The 21,080-nt window shown below is 44.6% G+C and overlaps 2 protein-coding genes across 2 annotated transcripts; both read right to left on the bottom strand.

Moving 5' to 3' along the window:
* Positions 1-264: 264 nt before the first annotated feature.
* Positions 265-10,164, bottom strand: LOC130382330 (transmembrane protein 87A-like). The gene is made up of 20 exons (XM_056590005.1): positions 9,555-10,164; positions 8,468-8,525; positions 8,263-8,366; positions 7,778-7,894; positions 7,441-7,488; positions 7,189-7,230; positions 6,917-7,031; positions 6,427-6,488; positions 5,878-6,061; positions 5,557-5,656; positions 5,078-5,171; positions 4,768-4,841; positions 4,389-4,495; positions 4,054-4,112; positions 3,814-3,917; positions 3,280-3,356; positions 2,966-3,030; positions 2,733-2,785; positions 1,981-2,011; positions 265-1,870 (listed from the first exon to the last, which is right to left on the bottom strand). Exons 1-20 carry the CDS (start codon positions 9,870-9,872, stop codon positions 1,829-1,831), a joined length of 1,854 nt encoding a protein of 617 aa, XP_056445980.1. The 5' UTR covers positions 9,873-10,164; the 3' UTR covers positions 265-1,828.
* A 99-nt stretch (positions 10,165-10,263) lies between these two features.
* On the bottom strand, positions 10,264-19,425 carry srsf5a (serine and arginine rich splicing factor 5a). The gene is made up of 8 exons (XM_056590006.1): positions 19,272-19,425; positions 18,855-18,990; positions 18,679-18,749; positions 18,335-18,451; positions 17,811-17,880; positions 16,312-16,385; positions 16,080-16,187; positions 10,264-11,553 (listed from the first exon to the last, which is right to left on the bottom strand). The coding sequence occupies exons 2-8, from the start codon at positions 18,978-18,980 to the stop codon at positions 11,268-11,270; spliced, it is 852 nt and encodes a 283-aa protein (XP_056445981.1). The 5' UTR covers positions 18,981-18,990; positions 19,272-19,425; the 3' UTR covers positions 10,264-11,267.
* Between the last annotated feature and the right edge of the window lie 1,655 nt (positions 19,426-21,080).

Genomic DNA, 21,080 nt, shown 5'->3' on the forward strand with positions numbered 1-21,080 from the left:
CATAATTGACATAGGCTACTTTTTAAATAATTTAGTTTATAAGAGTATAACAGGTGATGGGGTGCTGGCCGGTTATGTCAAGGCATTCAGTTGTAGTCACTGCAATATGCCAGGTATCCACTCACTGACGTCCCAATAATCGGGAAAAAAACAACGAAATATGGTATACCCAGAAAGTTACTTTTATGAACCACAGAACATTTAATAGATACGTATTTTGCATCTAAAAAGAGTGCACAGAAAGTGATGACCAAAATATAGGTTTCAATAAAAACTTTATTCCAGGACAAACAAATAAAAGCCATACAATATCATTCAATTGTTAATAACAACTTGGAGAGACAACCAGAATCAAGAGCTCCAATTCCTCTAGAAACAAGTCAAATGAAAATAAGATTAAACATAAATATACACCAAAAGCCCACACATATTCTGACGAGTGCAGAAGGACGGCATATGATTCATCCAGTTTAGGAGGAGTGTTTTTAGTGAAGACAGAGAAATAAATATAAAATATTGTCAAATGAAGTCAGACAGACCTGATTAATTACAGGATGATCAAGATTCCCTTTTTCTGTTACAATAGGGTGAGTGCTCAATCTGCACATATACAGTATAGAGATCGGCCAAGCATGGGTTAAATTGCGACAAGACCATCCGACAGACACAATTAAGACGTAAATAAATGTTACTTTGTAGAAAGTGAAGAATTCTAAAGAATGCCATAGCGATGACGACCAAGTCATGTATCATTCTGTGCAACACATCACAATTTAGAGCAGATTTCACGAGGTTTTTACAAGCCAGACTATTATACAGGTATTCCTTGATTGACGGAGAAGGGGCGATTTGGGGGTCAAGGGTCAAATGGAAAACATTGACTTCTTATTTTTGCCATGCCAAAACCAGGAAGTCAAACACATTGCTCTAACCTCAGAACATCTGCGTCGCAACAAATACAACCAACTCAGGTTCAGCACCAGCAGCGAGGTCACAGTACAAATATAACCAATCATCTTCAACCTAATATTTCACCCAGCGGCACATTTACAGAACCCGTTTCCGTCAGGGGACCGCACTGCAGTTGACAGCGTGCTGCTTTAGGAAATTAAAAATATATTAATTGTAGAAAGAAAAGTTCTCAATCATGTGCATTATGTCCAACGTTGTAGTGCAAATCTGTTTCGTTTACCACAACATTTAACAACAGGAAGTAGATATATCAGAAGATTTCCGCCCAGTGAATAAATTGCCCATAGGATCCTTCAGAGGTTTGTACATTCTGTTAGTTTCTCGGTTGGCCACCAAGTCGTATGTGCAACGTAGGGAGAGCAGTGAGAGCGTTATTTCCTACCAGTTATTTCCAGTTATTTCCTACTGGGTCCTACCAGGTCCCAGTCCAGTACAATCAGTGGAGCCTGAGTGTGTTTGGGGTTGAAAGGTGAATAAATTAACTAATAAATAAACTTGCCGACTTGGTGCCAAACAAAACAGGTGATATGAATGAGTAGCTTAATGGGTTGTGATTTAATCTACGTCTTGCAGTAGAAACCTTCAGGCCGTACGAGAGTGGAAGCCAACGACAGGCTAACCAAGAACCACGCCCAGTGGCACATAGCTCCCAAAATACAAAAAATATATAAATAATAATATTAATAATATAAAATAGGAACCACAGGCTGTGTCCAAATCATATTCTCTTCTTTTTTTTTTGGTTTCTCATTTACATGACAGCCACTCCATGCCGTCTCCGCTAATTTGCCTTTTCATTCCCGGCCGCTGCGATGCTTTGGGCGTCTCTCCGGTCACGACCTCTCAGCTGCCGCTCCTACTCCATTTTGGATCTCTCCATTTTGGTTTTGAGGATTTCCTGTGGAGGGAACAGGGAGGATGAACGCACAAAGGGAACTGAAGTGGTGCACTGTGGGAGGTCGGTACCCACTGCGGTTTCTTTGAATGGGAAGCTGTGGGCTACTTTACCTCTTCCTCGTCCAGCATCACAGGCAGAGCTCTGTAGAGCGAGAGAGACAGACAGACAGAGAGACAGAGGGAGAAGAGTAAAGAGTCATTTTCTGTCTTGCCTGAATGTTATCAGAATCCATCATTCTGTCAGTTGCCAAGACGCTCGGACGAGGTAAACGAGGCCCGTGAGGTACAACACATGATCCATTGATTACCAGGAACTCCAACCCAATTCAGTCACCTTAATCCACTTACGTCAGAAAGGTCAAGTTAGGAAAAAGGGCCGGGAATGTCGAACATGGTAAATACTCCCAAACCAAAGCAGTGTTCTTTACTGTGATGACACGTTTGGGGTTGGGGGGGGCTGGATACCAGTGGGTCTCTCTAAACAGGGTTATTTCTAATCCGTTCACCATGCTCATGGCCGCAGTGACAGGACTCGTATTCTGAAGCGCTGAACCCAACGACCCCGAACTAATGTGAGATAGGGCTGCTCGATTACGCTCAATATTGAAATCACGATTATTTTCGAATTTCAAAACATGATGCATTTATTTAGCATTTCTCTCCAAACAACACTTTGTAACTGAGAACTGTTTGAAATATCCCCTTAAAAAAAAAAAAATTAAGTACAAATATGTATCCAGCTGTAATAATAATCCCTTCAACTCGATTATATTGGGAGATCTGTTTGGAGATCGTTTGACACCAAATTCGAATCCCCCCATTAAAATCAGATTAAATGCAAAGCCCTAATGCGAGATACATACACGTCCGCCACGGTGGTGGGGATGTTCTCCTCCACCCACTTGAGATCCTCATCCTGAAACGACAAAGACACAGAAACCGCAAACGACCGTCAGACGAGGCGGACCCGAGCCCGACGTCACGCATGGACAGACGGGCGCCCCGTTGGACGGGTCGCCCGGGAGGAGGGAGGAGGAGGAGAAGGAGGAGGAGGAGGAGGAGGAGGAGGAGGAGGAGGAGCGTTCAGAAGACGGACCTCTTTGCTCAGCAGCTTCTGGGAGCCGTTGGTGTCCGGCTTGGAGCCCCTCATCTTCATCCCCTCTGAAAGAGCGGAGAGAATACCGAGCACACCATCAGAGCCCTTCCTCAATAACTTAATATTCAAAAGGAAGTCTTTTTCGATCGATACGATAAGTCCTTGGTAAGAAAAAAACTTTTTTTTTACCATCAATAGATATGGTTGTGTCGGTGGGGGGGTCAATGTTACTGTGCGGTCTCTGTATGTCGGACCCCCCCTACCCCCCCTACAGGGGTATGCGCTTCTGGAGGGAGAAGTTATTTCGTCCTTACCGAACGCTTCATTCAGCATGGGTTCCTTGGCCTCCTCTTCGTCATCGTCTTCGTCGATCAGAGGTGAATGGGAAAACCTGAGAGAGGATGAGCGCATGAGACCAGGACCGGATCCCGAACGTCCCGGTTTCTATCCTAACCCACCTTACCGTTCACACTGGGCATCCTCAACATCGGACGGGCGAGATACAAGATCAGGGTGGGTTTTGCTAAGCAGTTTCGGGATGTTAACCTTAATAAAATCATGAGGATTACATTTAACTTAATTAAACCAGGAAGTTACCGGTGACACTACTTGGTAACAGTTAGCCTGTGTGGCTCAATGAGTGGAGCATGGCATCAGCACTGCCAGGGATAGGGGTTACGTTCCCACTGGCCCCGCCCATGCTATAGTATGCCGTCGTGCTACAGCAAGACACTCTGGACGAGAGCCTCAGGCAAAAACAGTCCTTCGGTTCTCAGCCGTGGTTTTAAAATGGACTGCAAGGCATTCGGGAGGGAGCGGTGGGTCTCCGCTTCCTGTTTACCCCCGACCTCTGGCTGTTGGCGGAGGGCCGGAGCAGCACCATGATGACCAGCAAGATGGTGGAGAAGAGCAGCCTCCAGAAGGCGTCGTCCACCCACAGGTCCCTCCAGCCCTGCGGGGGGGGAGGGGGGGGGGGGACAGTGGCCGAGGTTTGATCACCCGAGACTCAACAACGGGCGGTACATAAAAAGAGGGAGTCATGGCAACAGAGTGTGGCTGTCGCCCCCGCCGACGTCGATCACACCTACCGTCTGGCATTCCACCATCTTGAAGACCTTGGTGGTCCAGATGATGAAGATGATGGAGGCTGCGGAGACACACGCAGAACAGAAGAGGGACATGTAAACAACACAGACGGATGTTTATAAACCACACACACATATACACACACAAACACACACTAATGGTACACAAGTGGACCAGCTCAGACACGGAATTGATCTCGTTTCTGATATCAAAGTGTTGGCCCAAAGATAGACCCCCCCACAGACAGAGACCCCCCCCCCCTCCCCACAGACAGACCCCCCAACAGAGAGACCCCCCCCCCCCCCCCACAGACAGACCCCCACTCCAGGACACTCACCGACCACGGAGAAGATGAGGGTGTTGGTGAAGTGCTGGTAGAGCGAGAGCTTGACCACGTTCCTGCGGAGCTTCAGCAGGCGGGTGGTCTGAGACAGGCTGATGAAGATGTGGGAGGAGGAGGAGGAGGAGGTCAAGGAGAAACAGCGGGTGGAGCAGAGCACCATCACCACGACAACCCCCGGCCCTCGCCCAGGATCTCATTAAGAGAGGTTCAAACGATGCTGATGAATATGGATCAAATGCCCTTCAACATCAACCATTTTAATAAAAAATGTACAAAAGTGTATTGACCGACCGAAAGGCTCAGGGGTGTAAATCCTTTCAAAATAAGAGTCCCTGTTAAAAAGCGGGCACACAGCCATGCGCGTGTAAAGGATATCCACCACATGACGCAGGAGTCGATCAGGGAGAGGCTGAGGTTAGCCACCAAGGCCACCGTACCGTTGAAGCCCTGCACACACACACACACACACACACACACACACACACACACACACACACACACACACACACACACACACACACACACACACACACACACACACACACACACACACACACACACACACACACACACACACACACACACACACACACGTTTGTTTTGATTGAGGTTTTGATGGTGCTTCTTGTCAAAGTGTTTGATGGTGATGTTGGGGTCAGACCGTGGGGTCAGTGGGGACTTACGCCGGTGACCCGGAGCACGCCTTCCACGGAGGAGAAGAGGAGGTAGAGCAGGCCCACCGCCGCTAACCGGTGCACTGTGGTGCCCAGCCGGGGCCTGCACCAATGACAAAACACAAGGAAGTGGAATCAGCCAATCATACGGGCCAAATGGCTTGAAGGGGCGGGTTGGCTTCTGTATTCCGACAGATCGTGGCTCTGACAATTATCAAGCTAGCTCTATGACTGGCTTGATACCGACTGCGACCAAATTAAACAACAAGCTTGACCATCTCCCACCGTGTACTGAAGCCATCAGAGAATGTGATCAACAGTCAATCATAGCTCAAGACGCTGGAATTGGTCAGATTAAGGTGAGGAAAATAAATCATCCAACAGGTTGGTTCACAGAGCAGGGAGAACCACTGACAGCATACATGCTTAGCGTTGCGACGGTACAGTTACTATGATGCTCTACCTTGCCTACGGTGCTCTTGACTTACCTGACGATGCCGTAGCCCAGACTGACGATGAGGAACAGGATTCGGGCTAAAGACCTCTTCAGGGCAGAAAGCAACTCGCCGAATATCGCAGCACCTATCACTGTGGACAATGAGAATACATTTAAAATACGTTTTGTTTTCCCTTTAAGGAGCCGATAGAGGGAGGGGGTATCTTGCACAAAGAAACCCTACAGGTAGAACCGAAAACATTGCGGTTCCAACCAGGGACCTTTCGGCTCAAAACACCCCAGCCCCTCGCCCGAACCTGCCTCTCAACAAACGACACATGAATGAATTGAACTCCGCCAACGGGACGCTGACCGAAGTCTCCTTGGTAGCGGATGCTCTGGTGCTCCGAGTAGAACACGGCCTTCTCCAGCATCCCAAGGATGATCACGGCCCCGATCCAGAACTGGATCCGCAGCAGGTCCCGCCAGTAGCAGGCCGACCAGAACAGCCACAGGGCGCCGAACAGCACGTACACGATGCACATGACCATGAAGAACTGGGGGCGGAGCAACAGCGGGTAAGAGGTCTTCAATGTCCTACAACTTTATGGAGTGTTGTGCCCAACACTTACAATTTGAGGGAACAAAGTGCTTGAAAGACCACCAATTGAATCATGAAATAATAATGAAAAAATTTAATGAGGTGATGATGATTTAATGAAGAATAAGAATCTTAATTTACTAGTGATTCAATTGAATCAAATATGGATAAACGGTAGTTGAAATGTGTAGAATGTTAACTCTTTATTATGATGTAAAGTGATGAGAATTTAGCTTCTCCAAAGTACACCCTTACACTTGACAAAATCTACTTTACGCACTAGGAGTATGCAGTGTTTCATTTATGCAAGGAATCACGTACCATCATCAGCGGCCAATCAGCAGGGGACGAATAGTCATGTGATCCCTTCATCTCCACTTTCACTAGAAACAACACAGCAAGGATGATACATCAGCCGGAACCACAAGGATCACTTACCCATGGCTGCAACATCACAATAATGGGTTCCCACAGAGGTCAGTTCTAAAGACACATTTGCACTCCGACACAATTATGTGAAAAAAAAAAAAGAGTTGTTCCAATACCTGTACCAGTATTGGAAATTCTTCAGATTCTACCTCCAGTAATTATAGTTTATAAATGTAAATGATCTAGTTCGGAGAAAAAAAAGAAGGTTTTTAAGTAAACTAACTTTAAATTGAGGTCATCTTAAAGGCTATTAAAAGTCACAATGCTAGACGCTGCATCGGTATATACTCTCTATCGGCGGATACTCAAATTCAGGAATCGGGAAGGAAAAATAGTACGGGAACAACTCTACATGTGAAAGAAGAAGGGGAAGGTTTCTCACTTGTGAAGGAGAAGGTGCCGTCCTCCCCGTCTTCCACGCGGCGCACAATGGGCTGGACCTTCACGATGAACAGATATGGGCCGTCTTCCCACGCTTTGGCCACCGCACCGATGTCCTACCACCGTCAGATTATAATCCCAGATTATTATTCAAACATAATAACCCCAGATTGGGGTTCATTGATTGGGGGTCCAGAAATGTTAATCCCCATGAATTATCCCAAAATTGGGATATCGTAGTCAAGTATCAAAATAACAAGCCCAGACGCTTACCGGTTTCTCCATCCATATCAGAGTCTGGTTGGAGGGATCGCTCTGAGAGGAAAAAAATGGAAAACACATAAAACAGGGTGTACACTCTAGTGTAGCATTAGTAATTACTATCTTGTTAATGTCTGATTTCTTTTATGATATAAGATTGCAAGATTAACCACACATATCTAGCCAACATTAGCCGCAGACCAGCCAGCCCAGAGTCCAGGAGACTAGCTTGGTTTCTGAGGAGGACTACGGTCGGGACCTTACCCTGGGTGGGGAGAGGGGCTGGTAGCTGTTGAAGTCTCCGTGGTACACCTGGTGTGGGGCAGAGTGGAGAAATAAATAAATAAATAAATAAGTCTATTGAACCAAAACGTGTGGTCCATTTAAAAGGTGACATGAAGTGTGCTAGACAGATCAGTCTATCAGCCATCCAGGTGGATACGCCCACTTCATGTCAGAAGAGGCCGATTTTCAAAACGGCTTGTAACGGCAATTCACACTCACACCTGGTGGTATAGTATGTCACCTGAGTGATTTAGATGTACACGTTTAAAAAAGTATCGGTGTTCAACACCAGCTGCCTAGACCGAGAGCTGCCGACCTTGGGCAGGAAGAGAGAGGAGCAGTTGTCGAAGTACATGTATCCCTGGCTGTAGTAGCCGCTCCAGTCGTCCTTCAGCATGCTCTCCAGACCAAACATGTTGATCGCTTTGTTGTCCTGAAGGAAGAGATGGAGATATTTACATCAACACGCTGCCAGTGAGCTCACGCAGGCCGACGCAACCGTTGAATTCATTGCACAGGCTAACGAATCAACGGCGGTGCCAGAATGAACATGAAAACGTTTTTTTTGTGAATTGAACTCAACAACCACAATCATGATGCTCGTAAAAAAAAAAAATCAGGGAGGATCATTGATCAAAGCCATGTAGCCATTGCCCTAATGTCAAAAAAGGGGGTCTACTTCTGCCCTCTAGTGGTCTGAATTCAAAATTAACCATCAGGAAACAATGCACCATAATATGGTGTAATGTATATTATATATTGCTGACTTGATGGAAACAAAGACATAAAGTTCACACTGACCGGGGTGTTGAAGACTTCGTTGTAACAGATGGAGGAGCGGAGGTACCAGCTGATGTTGAAGGCCAGGTTTGCGTCACAAGGCGCAGACTCCTCCGGCCCCAGGACTTCATTAAGAGAAAGGAAACTTTATTTAGATCAACCATGACAACAAGGGACCTTCTGGTGCCATCTATGGCTGTACAGAGTTCGACTTGTTAGTACTTACAATTCATGTAAATAGTAGTGTTTGCATACAAGGTCTTCCGGAAGACCACATCTTGCGACTGCAAACGAAGAAGACAAACTCAGATACAGAAAAATTGTTTAAAGGTTTCACCTACACATGGATGAAGGGTACTATGGTTCATATAATGTCTGATGGTATTTGATCGTGGCCAGTAGGGCTTGTTCATCATGACGTTTGAAGCATGGGAGGACGTTGTTGCAATGGGGTTTTGGTCATCGTGGAGTAATTCATAATCGTGAACATATTTGTCATCATGGAATGAAAACTGCTCTCATGTTTGAAACCGAAACAGCGTGTCTCATGTGATACGCGTCTCAGTTGCTGCCCCCACCCTTTGGGATTCACTCCCCTCCCACATCAAAGTCTCTCCAACCCTCTCTTCTTGCAAATCTGCCCTCAAAACATACCTTTTCACACTAGCCTTCCCCACCTAACTCCCACCTTATTCTTCATGTTTAACCTCTGTTTTTCTTTTATTCCTAGTCTGTCTTACATAGTTTTGATAGGGCAATATGTAAAGCGTCTTAGAGTACCATATTAAGCTCTATATCAATTTCATTTATTATTATTATTATTATTATTATTATTATTATTATTATTATACGTGGCCACACAAAGTTTTGTTTAGCCTAGGTTACAGTATATTTACGTTTATTTGGGATTTTACATTGCTACAACTCTCGAGACCTCTGGATACGGGTGTACTATGAACAACAACCAATAAATCAAGCAAATTAGTATTTTGATGTACAAGCTCTGTTCGACGCTCCCCGTAGGGAGGCGGTCATAGGGATGGGACGTTACTATTCAAGAGCTCTACAGGGGCAGTGCTCCACTGTCAACACTGTAACGCTTATTAACGTTGTCTTTGATTAAAAAAGAAAGAAAAGTGCACGTCATACAGATCGCTTTTTTGCATGCTCACATCCCCGTAAACATGTCAACGGTTGTCCTCAGCGAGTTAATAAATATGAGATAGCTAAACTAGCTAGCTAACAGCTGCTATGCATCATTAGCATTGTGGGAGCCGCACTCGGTCCCGCGTCCAGATTCCGTGCACACTCACCGAGTTCAGGTAGACATTCCACAGGGAGACCTCTGCCGTCAGCGCAGTACTGAGGAGAATAGTAAATAAAAGACAACGAAACCAATGTACCCTAGCATTTGACATTATCGGTGCAGGTGAATGCGTCCGCATCCAATCCATATCCGGCTTCCAGCGTCGTTGTTTGCACGCAGCCGTGTCTAAGCCCCGCCCCCCGGAGACGCCGTGTAAAGAGGTGCGTGTTGAGGCTTGGAGTGCCGCAAGAGCAGCGGTTTGTTTTGGGCTTATCTCCGAGTCGAAGGGAGGGTTACTTCTCAGTATCACGCCACGGTGGGTCATGTTTATATACGTTGCTCATTACAACGCTAACACCCAATGACTACTCAAATAGTTTCACAATGTGTCAATCTGTCGTAACACGCCGCCCTCTTTCCTTGAACTGTCGCCCACAATTGGTGTTCAAATTCGAGCTGAAACAATGCGTTCACTGACACAAACCTAACCTTTACCCGTTTACCATAACCGGGTTGGTTGGCTAGCGTTAACCCAAACAGCTCGAGGACTTCAGGCTCCACTGAGCCCCTCTTGGACGACATACAAACTGCCTCAAGTTTGAAACCCGTGTACATTCTCAATGTCCACGGGGCGATCATGGCAACGGAAAAGGAGAAGTCAAAAACAAAAAATTCAACAGCCTTCATCTATTCATTTCAGGGTGAAAAAAAGCAAGCCAGTTTAAAATTGGACCAAATTTTATTGAAGTGTTAATAAAACTCAAAATATTTACATTTCTTTTTCACCTTTATAAATGTTTGATTTGCATGTCAAGTTATCACTACTGTTGAAATGAGGTATAGTCAAGAGGGCCATTGGAGATGGTTTGAAATGTCCCAGGTAAAGATCATTCCGAAGTCCAGACGCAATGACAACCTTCATCTATTGGAGCCCGCTAACAAAACAAAAAGGGCCTCTTTAATGTGAGCAGTCCAGAGAACGACTTACACCGACACAAAAAACTAGACTACATGACAGACATTAAAACCAGGTTTTTACTGTAAAAATATTGATAGACTGACACAGAAGAATTGAAAAGCCAAAGGACGCCTACACCACGGCCAGTTCACACCGACAGACGGCAAACTGAATTTAAGTTAATGGAGCATGCAGTACTTCACATAAACAGGGCAGTGAATGTAAAAACAGAAAAATAAATCATTATTAAGAGGACTCCAGGTGATTCATCGCCGACGGAGTCACAGCATGATGTGACCACATCACAACACCGCTGCTGGGGGAGACTCCCTTCGCTCGCTGACTCTGGAGAGACGGACGCGCTCAGCCTAAAATTAAAAAAAACCTGAACTCAAGTGTTTGTCCAGAACCAAACAAAAAGGCCTACGCTAAACCAGACGAAACGACGCACCACTCAGACGCCCCCCCCCCCCCCCCCCCCCGACACGCTGGAGGGATTTTAAAGAGAAAAAGGAAAACAAACCATGAACAAAAAAACGAAGCAACGACGTTACCACAGAACAATGTTCAAGAGCATTTAGAACGAACAGACTGCCTCCTTGCAGAGGCCCTGCCCCGCCAGCCGGTCAGCGACCCGCACCGGATCAAAGGAGGGCCGGCCGCCTCCGTCGCCGGCTAACAGGGGTGGGGTCAGGGTGGTGGTGGTGTCCGTGCATCAGTCCGTTACGCTGTGGCGGTGGGGACGGGCCCCCCCCCCCCCCATCAGTGCCGGCTGCCGGCCGACACCGAGCGCGAGCGGGAACGGGACGCCTGCTTGGTCTGGGCGGGCCGTGGGGAGCGAGAGCGGGACTTGGAGCGGGACTTGGAGCGAGACTTGGAGCGGGAGGGCGAGTGGGAGAGGGAGCGGGCCGCCGGCTTGCGGGAGGACTTGCGCTCCGGGGTGCGGCTGGGGGAGCGGGGGGAGCGGCTGCGGGGGGAGCGGGAGCGGCGGCGGCTCACGGAGCGGCTCTTGGAGCGGGAGTAGCTGCGGGAGCGGCTCTTGCTTTGGCTGAGGAGACAGGAAGGAGAGTATTAAGGTTTACCCCCTCGTTGAACACATCAAGAACCCCGACAACGCCAGGGGCAGGGCTTGATGCCCTCTGGGGAAACACCCCCACTATGAGCGTGCGTAGGCCCAGCGTTGGAAGACACAAATGTTTGGCCTGTATGCATGTGTATTATGGCCCCCACTGCACTCCTGATCATCCCTGGAAGGAGGGATCCCCACTCTGAATTCCTTCCTTGCTAATTTGGGGAGTGTTTCTTGACCTCAGGGGGGCTAGGGTCAGGGGGGTGTCATAAATATACGGCCTGTTAAGCCCTTTGAGACTGGACCTGTGATTAAGTGCTTTACAAATAAAATGTAACTTGAAACAATCCCCCAAATAGCACACATCTATTCAGAAATGTAGATGGGATTATGGAATACCTCTACTGTATTCTATTATTTTCTAGTGCATTACTGTACTTGACTGCTACTTTTGTCAACTTAATTAAATCGGCGTGCAATAACTAGGCCTGTCGCGATATGCAATAAATCAATTAATTGCGCGATAAATTAAAATGAGCGATAATTTTTTGCCGGCCGCAATAATTGCAATAATAACTATATTTTTTAAATCATTGCTTTATTGGCCTAATCTGAGAAGAAATCTATGCCATAAACAGAAATATTATAGGCCTTTTATTACACAGGTCTTCTCAATGCCGTGGAACGCTCCGTTCACTTGAATAGATAGTCCGGTAACTTGTCAACCCCAGCGTCTTCGTTTGCTAAGCAACGTCAACGTCTGTGAAGGATTTCTCTGCTAATCAACACTACGAATGCTGCTAATGAATAAATTGTAAAAAGACAGACCATGTGAAGTTATTTTTTCGTCTTGGCAAGTAGCCTTGTAATAAGCGGGATGATGTAGTATAGAACGTCGCCGGTCATTAAAATAAGCCCCTTCAGGGTGAAGCAAGACACCTCCGCTGCGCGTCGGTCACCTGTTCGCCCTGTCGGGGCTTATTTTCCCGATAGTGACCGGCGTTCTATGCATTATATATATTTATATACATTATATATATTTAGCACGGTAGACCTCAGTAACAAATGTCGGGTTGAAATCGGGCTCCGGCTCATAATTACAGGGCACAACGAGTAAACCCCCTCGTCAAGTGTCAGCAGCCGCGTTGACATGGACACATCTGTTCCGCATAGATTTCTATGCGGAACAGAAAATTATCATGTATACGCCTCATTCGGAATACAATTATCTGTTCGGCATAGATTCTATGCCGAATAGAAGAGGTGGTGTAGTCCGTTTTAATCGCCATGTATGTTATTCCGAATAGATTGGGGTTTAATTTAGAGCAGCCGCAGTAGTTCGCAATTGGTCCACTGAGCTCCGTCGGTACTTTTAAGCACACCGAACTTCACCGCTGTCAAGGAAAGTGGATTTATTGCCTGATTCACGTCTTTGTTATCACTCCGTAAAAGTAGTCCGGTAAGCGTGACCGGTTGCTAAGCGACAGGACATGGTTGTTTATTAATGACGTGTTCGCGTATCGTAGTGTCCGCGCGCGTCCGAGGTAACTGTAAATGAGTAGGCTACTAGTAGTACTTTTGCAGGCTGAACGTTAAAATACTTCTTAACTTAGAGAGATGGCAGCTGCAGTAGTTCGCAAATGGACCTTCGAGGATTCCTGGTCACTAAATACTCTCTCCCACCACCAGTCTTGGCTGCAGACTCGCATCCAAATTCCTCTTGTTTGCGGCGGAGCTTAAGGTAAATATAAAGATCTGACGAGAAATTGACGTTGCTGCGCTGTCCTCCTCCTTCTTAATTGAAGGAGCAGGCAGAGAAAAGCTCTCTCCTGCTGTGCTTTCATTAAAATCAAATTTAAAATCCCCGATAGTGATAAGACATACATTATGTCGCCGCCGGTCCAGAGATGTGTCAGGTGTGCGCGAGAGACAGAACGGACACTTTTGTTACTGCCATGTATACAGTAGTAGCAGAGGCGTCGTCAGCCCCTTTTTACTGGGGCACGTGCCCCAGTAAAAGTCTCCAGTGCCCCAGTAAAATTCCATTGATCATTATTAAATTAATCTGCAGAAGCGCCGCACTCGCTATGGAATCGACAGGATTCATCAAGTACATCTCCTGCTGCCTCGGGAGTCTTCAGTCGAGCCTGCCTCTTACCAGCCAATCAAAAAACGAAAGGGGCTACATAAAAGCCAATCAGAAAATAGCCCTATTGTATCTGGGTAAGATTTAACGCAACAACCAATGAAAAAAAACAGTTATTTACGGATTCGTCCACGTGACTCTTCTGAATGTTTCAGTGGTAAAGTGTGTAAAGTATGACCAAGTGTTTCTTTCTGTTCAATAGTCTAGATAGAACTTTATCAATCCCCTGTAGGAGAAATTTGTTAATAAAACAATAATGGTAAAAAAAATAAGGAATCTCCCACTTCCGGCTTCCATGAAAGAGAACCATACTAATTCACACAATAGCGCTGATGCAAATCTAGCATTAAAGGTTAATTTAAGGAGGTTCTCTCCAGTCACGCTGAAACTAGTTTGCTAGTAGTAGCGCTTTAATTTGCAGTGTAAGAGAATTCTGAGAAATCTGAATGCTGACAAAATTCTCAGAATTCTGACACTGCAATTTATTTGCACGCTACGACTAGTGAACTACTTTAAAAAAAACTCGACACTGCGACCAGGCGACAAATGACTGGTGAAAAGCTTCTTAAATTAACCTTTAATGCTAGATTTGCAGCACTTTAATTCCCGTCAACTTTGTTTTCTAACACCAGCATTTCCACAACTATGCTCATGTTCGTGACTGCTATAGGCCTACAAAACCATTTATAGTGCATCTATTTTTCTGCTGGGTAGTGATAGTCGCCCTAAATGCAGCTTTAATTTGGGCTCTGATTCTGAATAAATGCCGCTGCTGAACTGTGTGAATAAATAAAGGGAACTGAAATCTAAAGAAGACACGTGGTTTTGATGTAGGCCTACCGTGAATTCCAGCTGAAAGTGGAACATTGCTGCCATCAGGGGAAATTAATGTAACCTAGGCATATTCTAAGTAGCTTTCAATTCCTTGTTTTTTTGTTGATCATGTTTCGTTGGAAACCACGGGAGCTGGAAACAGCCCAGAGTAAGTCATCTCCTTTTTTAACGTTACAACAAATTCACAACTTGTTTGACACAAACAATGACAACTTGATTGTTGTTAAAGAATGTTGCCCACATAATTAGCACCAGTTTTTCAATACTGAGCGTCTGTAGCCTGTAGTTTTATAGCACACACACACACACACACACACACACACACACACACACCTGGCTTAGGTCAACCATGGGGCAAGGAAGGCTTCACCAACTTTCTCTTTTGTCCATTGAAAAGGAGCAACTATGCAAAGTGAGTCAAAGCCACGTTATTGACCGCTTTGCCACCATGAAGGCGCGGCGATACAGCTTAATAGTGAAAAAATAATCATTAAAAAAGGCTCTATGCAGTAGTGTATGGCCTTATTTAGTTTAATTTAAGAGCTTTGATGGTTCTATAACATTTTCCAGGTTGATTGGTGGCAATGAGCCACCTCACCTTAAGTCAGAAATTCTATTAGTTTTAAACCTTGTTTCTTGCCTTTTTAGTACATGTCGTTCTGGCAAAATTATGCTGTTTCCACACAGCTTCTAAATAAATATAGATGTGTAGACTTCTCCTGATAAAGAGGTGAAGGTCATAAAGAGACTTTTTGTTTATTTGTCAGTTACCTTATTTGTAAATCTTTGAGATGTGTATGTGTTTAAATAAATATAATTGTACGGTACTCATGAATCCATCTTTGCGTCTTTACCTTTACCAGTGCTTTAATATAGCCTACAATATGACAGTGACAATGATTTTGAAGCTTGTACATACCCTTCTGTATCCATCTATTTCATATTGTGCACACGTAAAAAAAAAAATGTTGGCAGTTGGGGGCCTTTGCCCCAGTAAAACTCTAGGTCTAGCAACGCCCCTGAGTAGTAGCCTACATTCGGAACACATTTTAGGAACAGCTATGCCGCATAGAAATCTATGCGGATCAGATGCGGATCAGATGTGCCATGTAAACGCGGCTACTAACTTGTTGCATTGTCTGTGTGGGAGGCGGAGTCCTGGCGCAATCTGTTTACATCCTTTTTATTTAGTGTTTCAATTTTATTTATTGTTTTTGGTGGTGTTTGGTTTTTATTCAAGAGCATTTTTTGTTAATAATAGATTGTTTTTGGTTGTTTTGTTAATTTATTCTGGATATTTTAAATGTCTTCCAGACGCCCAGTTCCAGTGTTCTTTAAAAATAAAGGTTTATTGATCTTCGAAAGGGTGTACTTTATCATTAAATTAGTTGAAAAACGGCAATATTATCGCTTATCGCAATAATTCCTGGGGCAATTAATCGCCCAGAAAAATTTGTTATCGTGACAGGCCTAGCAATAACTCCACACAGCTGTCCATTTTGTGTAGCCCGGTCAGAATTCTCACCTCCTTCTGCGATCCTCGAAGATCTTCAGCTTTCGTCCGTTCAAATCTGTGCCATCCAGCTTGGAGATGGCATTCTTCAGGTCGCTGCGAGACGCAAACTCAACCACCCTGTGGGTATCGAAGCGAGAGCAACCCCGTGTCAGAACGCACACAACACCCCTTCCTCTGGGCAGAACACATGCGACCGTGAGGTGGGAAAGGAGCAGGTCTCTCCTGAAGGTCCACAACCTACCCTTCATTTTTGTTGGTTCTGTGTGCATCCACAAAGGTGACTTCACCTACTTTCCTCATCAGGTCTTTCAGGTCCTGTTGGCGCAAAAAGAGGCAGACAGACGTTTAACGGAGGACCAAAACAAGTGACCGTCTAGTGTCATTGAAATCCTTTTCAAACCTGGTAAGAAAAACAAACAGGGCAGGCAACAGTTAACAGCGTTTACACCTGTACGTGTCGGGGCAATAGGTGGAGTGCTGTGTTTGTACTGAGAGCTTCCATCAGCCATTGGTACGTTGATGGGAAAGAAAATAAGTCCCAGTAATTGGGTCCTTAAATTTCAAATCTGCTTCAAGGTGATGGGTCAGATAAAAGGGGAGTGTCCTGCCATAGACCCAACACCTTATCTAGGTACCAGTGGGGTTCATCTATACTAGTTTCTATTCTTATGAAGTTTCAATGTGTACACTTAATGTAGGTCTACATGGGCCAACACAAAGGAAAGTGTTTAAAAAAAAAAAAGGTATTCACAGGGCATTGATAATATATTTAGATATATAAACACACTATGGCTTAGTGGACAATCTTTTCATGTCTATTTCTCAATTACAAATCTATCTGTGGCTAATCAATATGGGGTTCCCGCAAAGTACAGTGTAATTAATTAACTACTGTTAACTACCGTCCCTCCATCTACAGCCCTTCATATGTAGCTCCCCTACCCATCTACAGTTTTAACAGCCCAACCCCTTAAAAAAAAGAATACCCCAATCACATGAGTTTTATTGCTACTTACCGTTCCATACCCAGGGGTAGATTAAAGCCTAGAGCCACGAGTCCACATAGAAAACCAATGGGGAACCAATGCAGTGTTAAGCCCTTGAGAAACGACCACGGCCTTCACCTGGGAATCCAGCCTCCACAAGCAAGGACCCACCAGAGAGCAAGGAGGACGGAGGAGAGGGGTGCGCGCCCCACTCCACACCCCCGACCAAGCTCCATCAGCAACAGAAAAAGACCCAAACGGGATGAAGGGGTTACAGCAGTCGTGGGGGAAGCCAGACCACAGAACCGCCAGACCTCCTTAAGCTACCGTATCCTGCGCTAGACCACTTTCACCCGCTAGGGGGCCCCGCCAAGACTTAGACCAGCAGCAACTGCGTGTAAGGAGAGGCACCAAATGGACACTATTCAGACAAACAGCCAGGAGAGGGCGCTATGCACTGCAGCCTCTCAAACGCGAGGGTGTGCATCATGCAGCTCCGAACAGACAAACCATATGAGAACAGCGGCTAAAAAAAAAAGAGCAGCCGTATTAACGGTGCCTTCTGTGAAAGAAACCACGGTCAAATTAGAGAACACTGAAGCTAAATTTGAATGTATTGTAATTATACTGAGTCTACTACATTGTTACAATGTGATTTAACAGGTTAACAAAGGCTGTTCATTGCATTTGGAAAGTACAGGGTTAGACAGATGGCAGTTAATATACATGGGAACAAACAGATTGAAATCCTCACCTGCCAGCTGATACGAGACGAGAGGTTCTCCACTATGAGCCTGTGGTCTGTACGCACAGGGGGGCCATACCTGACAAAAGAACAACAATTAGAGATGAGCTTGAGCCAGTGGCCAACAGGCCGGTTGCACAGGAGCAGGACTAGACCCCCTTACAGTGGGATACCACAACTAAAAATAACTAGATTGTATAAGGTTTACAATTGAGTCATTAGCACGGCTAGTACCACCATGTCATGTAGCCATATGGGGTGCCCAAGATGTGTGCCGAATTATTGCAGTGTTAAGCTGAGCCCTAGTTTGCTAGCACTATCGGACAAAAGTCGTAATATTTTCAACACGCCTAACCCTAACAAAAGTAAGAAATTAGTATCTTAAGATCTCTTGAAGTAGACTACGGGTAACCTTAGCCTCACAATGAAGAGAAGGGGGAGGGGAACCAAGGATTAACCCGTAATACTGGTTCTGTGGGGGTTACCAAGAAACAGAAGGAGAGCCCACCATGAGGGGAAACCAAGATGCCTACCTGGATCCACTGCTGCGGGACTGACGCTGTTGGCTGAACCGTGGGGAGAAGCGGCTGGACCCTGGGCCGGCTCCGTCACCCCTTCCTTTCCTGGAACGAGCCAGCTCAATTGTGACCCTGAAGAAGTGAAAGGGGGAAAAGTTACACATTGTTGGACTTTTACGAGTGTTAACCATTAAGAGCATCCAGGCGTGCCTGTAACGTGTCGACGCAGGCGTATTTGATAAACTAGTACGAATAACGTTGGCCACTAGGGGACGCAATATAGAAATAATAATTGTTTTTTAATCTTTACTTGTAGTTCTTACTAATAAATAATATCTTTTTGCGAGTTCTATAAATACCTTTCACTGCACAATTCCTTTCCGTTCAACTCGTAAACCGCATCGTCGGCATCTCTGTGGTCGTCAAACTCCTGTTGAAACATTAGGATTAGTTCGAGCCATTTATAAAAAGGTCCATTGATTCGACGAGTTAAAAATAAAAACGTATCAGCTTAAAACAAAAACCAAAAACTTACCACAAATCCGAATCCATTTTTCAGGTTGATCTCCCGGATCCGTCCGTATCCTTTGAAGAACTTCTCCACGTCCCTCTCCCGGGCATGCGGGCTGAGGCGGCCGATGAACACACGACACCCGCTCATGTTGCACTGACTGGGGGAGAGACCACGCCGCTTCAGTACTGGTTCAGCCCAATATAATCAGCCGGCCGAAGGTTAATTTCAGAGCCGACGTTATTTTTACTTTGCACTGAACCCCGGCTAGTATTACTTTAGCAAGAAATGCAAACGAGGAGAGGTAGCGTTAGCTAGGTTAGCTAGTAGCATTTAGCTAGCGTCGAGTCAGCCTCGTTTTAGCCATCTATTTAAAACAATCACCCACAACATTTTAATCCATGTTGCTATACACGTATACAATCACAAACATATACTCACATAAGTTTCGTCTGGTGTTCTCTGCAGTGAGTTAAATCTGAGAGTGTGGTACAACTTCAGGGTTTGGTGGTTGGATCAAAATGGCGAGACCGTGCGAAGTACGAAACGGCAGTAGAGGAAGAGGAAGGGTTGCCAGGTTGGTTCACATCCGCTGTTTCGTCGCACCTAAATGTTCTCCAGACTAAATGGTACGATATAATTAAACACCTTTTAGATATTCTAAGGTAGTAATTATGTAACTAAATTAATATATATTAAGGCTACATTTCACGAAAATGACCCAAAGTGCGTTAATAAGTTGCTTCATTAGTAACCCTAAAAAATCGACACGTCATATCGTGGTCATGGCAACCCAGCGGTACTACTTAGGAACCGAATTTACATTGAAAGCGAATTTTCATTGTACCCTGTTGTGGCCTAATTAAGGACTATGTTTTTGGGAGTAAATCCTTACGTTAGTTGTGTTACGTGACAAAATCAGATGATGCATCTAATTTATTACTCTTTGGGAAGGGTTATATAGCCCTATTGTGTAGATGTATACAGTATGATATATGTAGGCCACTATTGGCCTATAACACATATTTCACAGGATACAAAAGTAATTGATTGAATCAAAAAAGTTAATAACGTCCAATAAGTAGACAATGGTTTAAAAAAACACATATCTTGTCTCGACTAGGATGTACAGAAAGTTTCATTGTTATTTGATTTGTCTGAATTTATTCTAATACAGCATACCGTTCGAAACTTTCTTGCATTAGGAAAGGAACATACATGGTTACGGATGTCACAATACAATGGAGATCAAAAGGTTTTTTTGGCTGTCAGTCGGTCCAAATGTTTTGAGCATGGAATACTGCAATCAATCCAAAGTGTAATCAATCATAGTATTAAAAACCGTCAAATAAAACCATTATAAAACGCTAGACACATGATGAAATGTAACAGGACTTGACCGGTGATGAAAAAATAAATACATTAAAATAGATGGTTTACACATACATCCATAAACTAGACTTGTTATACACTTGTTAAGTTTGTTTGAATGGCCACATATACCTTCCTGAGAGAGGGGTCGCTAGACTAAGGATAGCCCATGAATGGATTAATGTTTCAGATTTAACAACGTTAACACATGGCAATTCAATGATACACATGCTTGGAGATTTAAAAATGCTGTACCGACAGCCTGCATTGAATCAGTAACACAAAACAACAAAAACAGTTGTCTGTACTGAAAAACAATGATTCATTCATTTTCTATTTCCATCTCATTTGGACAAATACAGCCGCAGACCGCAGACCAAGGGGGTTAAAGTTCAGCACCATATTGTTTAATACGAATTAAGTAATCAATATTGAATTAACATATTAAGAATTACAATAATTAAAGGTTTCATTTCTTTAAAGGGCCACTGTTCTTGGTTCTAACTAAATAATATACACAGAAATATAATGGGCAGAATAATTCATGTTGAATCACATTATCCTTGTATAATGCTACCTGTATATAGCAGGTATGTAGGCGTTTTGTCAACAAATATAAAGCCATGATAGTGGAGTTTTGGGTGGAGAACCAATGAGATTAGGCTGAGCTCCACCCAGACACTTGGTGTAGAAGAACATTGCAGTAGTACAGGTTAGAACTGCATTTCAAACGGAGGAAGTTAGTAACACAGTTGTTGTTTTTGTTGTTGTAATATAAAGTTTCCTTCATTATAAAAAGTTAAGAGCATCCACTGCTTTTTGAGAAAGTCAGGTTCTTGTTTATTGTCTATAGAGCTGCTTCGTTTTACATTGATTTGC

The sequence above is a fragment of the Gadus chalcogrammus genome, chromosome 5 (genome assembly GCF_026213295.1).
Source record: "Gadus chalcogrammus isolate NIFS_2021 chromosome 5, NIFS_Gcha_1.0, whole genome shotgun sequence".
Lineage (NCBI taxonomy): Eukaryota > Metazoa > Chordata > Actinopteri > Gadiformes > Gadidae > Gadus > Gadus chalcogrammus.

What these genes read in the sequence shown, in the direction of transcription:
- LOC130382330 (XM_056590005.1), bottom strand. Translation starts at nt 9,872, where the DNA reads ATGACCCACCGTGGCGTGATACTGAGAAGTAACCCTCCCTTCGACTCG. An exon ending in CTGATTGGCCGCTGATGATG is followed by an intron (nt 6,062 to 6,426) that starts GTACGTGATTCC and finishes CTCCGCCCCCAG; the next exon opens with TTCTTCATGGTCATGTGCAT. An exon ending in CCCACCACCGTGGCGGACGT is followed by an intron (nt 2,012 to 2,732) that starts GTATGTATCTCG and finishes CTCGCTCTACAG; the next exon opens with AGCTCTGCCTGTGATGCTGG.
- srsf5a (XM_056590006.1), bottom strand. Translation starts at nt 18,980, where the DNA reads ATGAGCGGGTGTCGTGTGTTCATCGGCCGCCTCAGCCCGCATGCCCGG. An exon ending in AAGGAATTGTGCAGTGAAAG is followed by an intron (nt 18,452 to 18,678) that starts GTATTTATAGAA and finishes TCACTTCTTCAG; the next exon opens with GGTCACAATTGAGCTGGCTC. An exon ending in TTCGAGGATCGCAGAAGGAG is followed by an intron (nt 11,554 to 16,079) that starts GTGAGAATTCTG and finishes CTGTCTCCTCAG; the next exon opens with CCAAAGCAAGAGCCGCTCCC.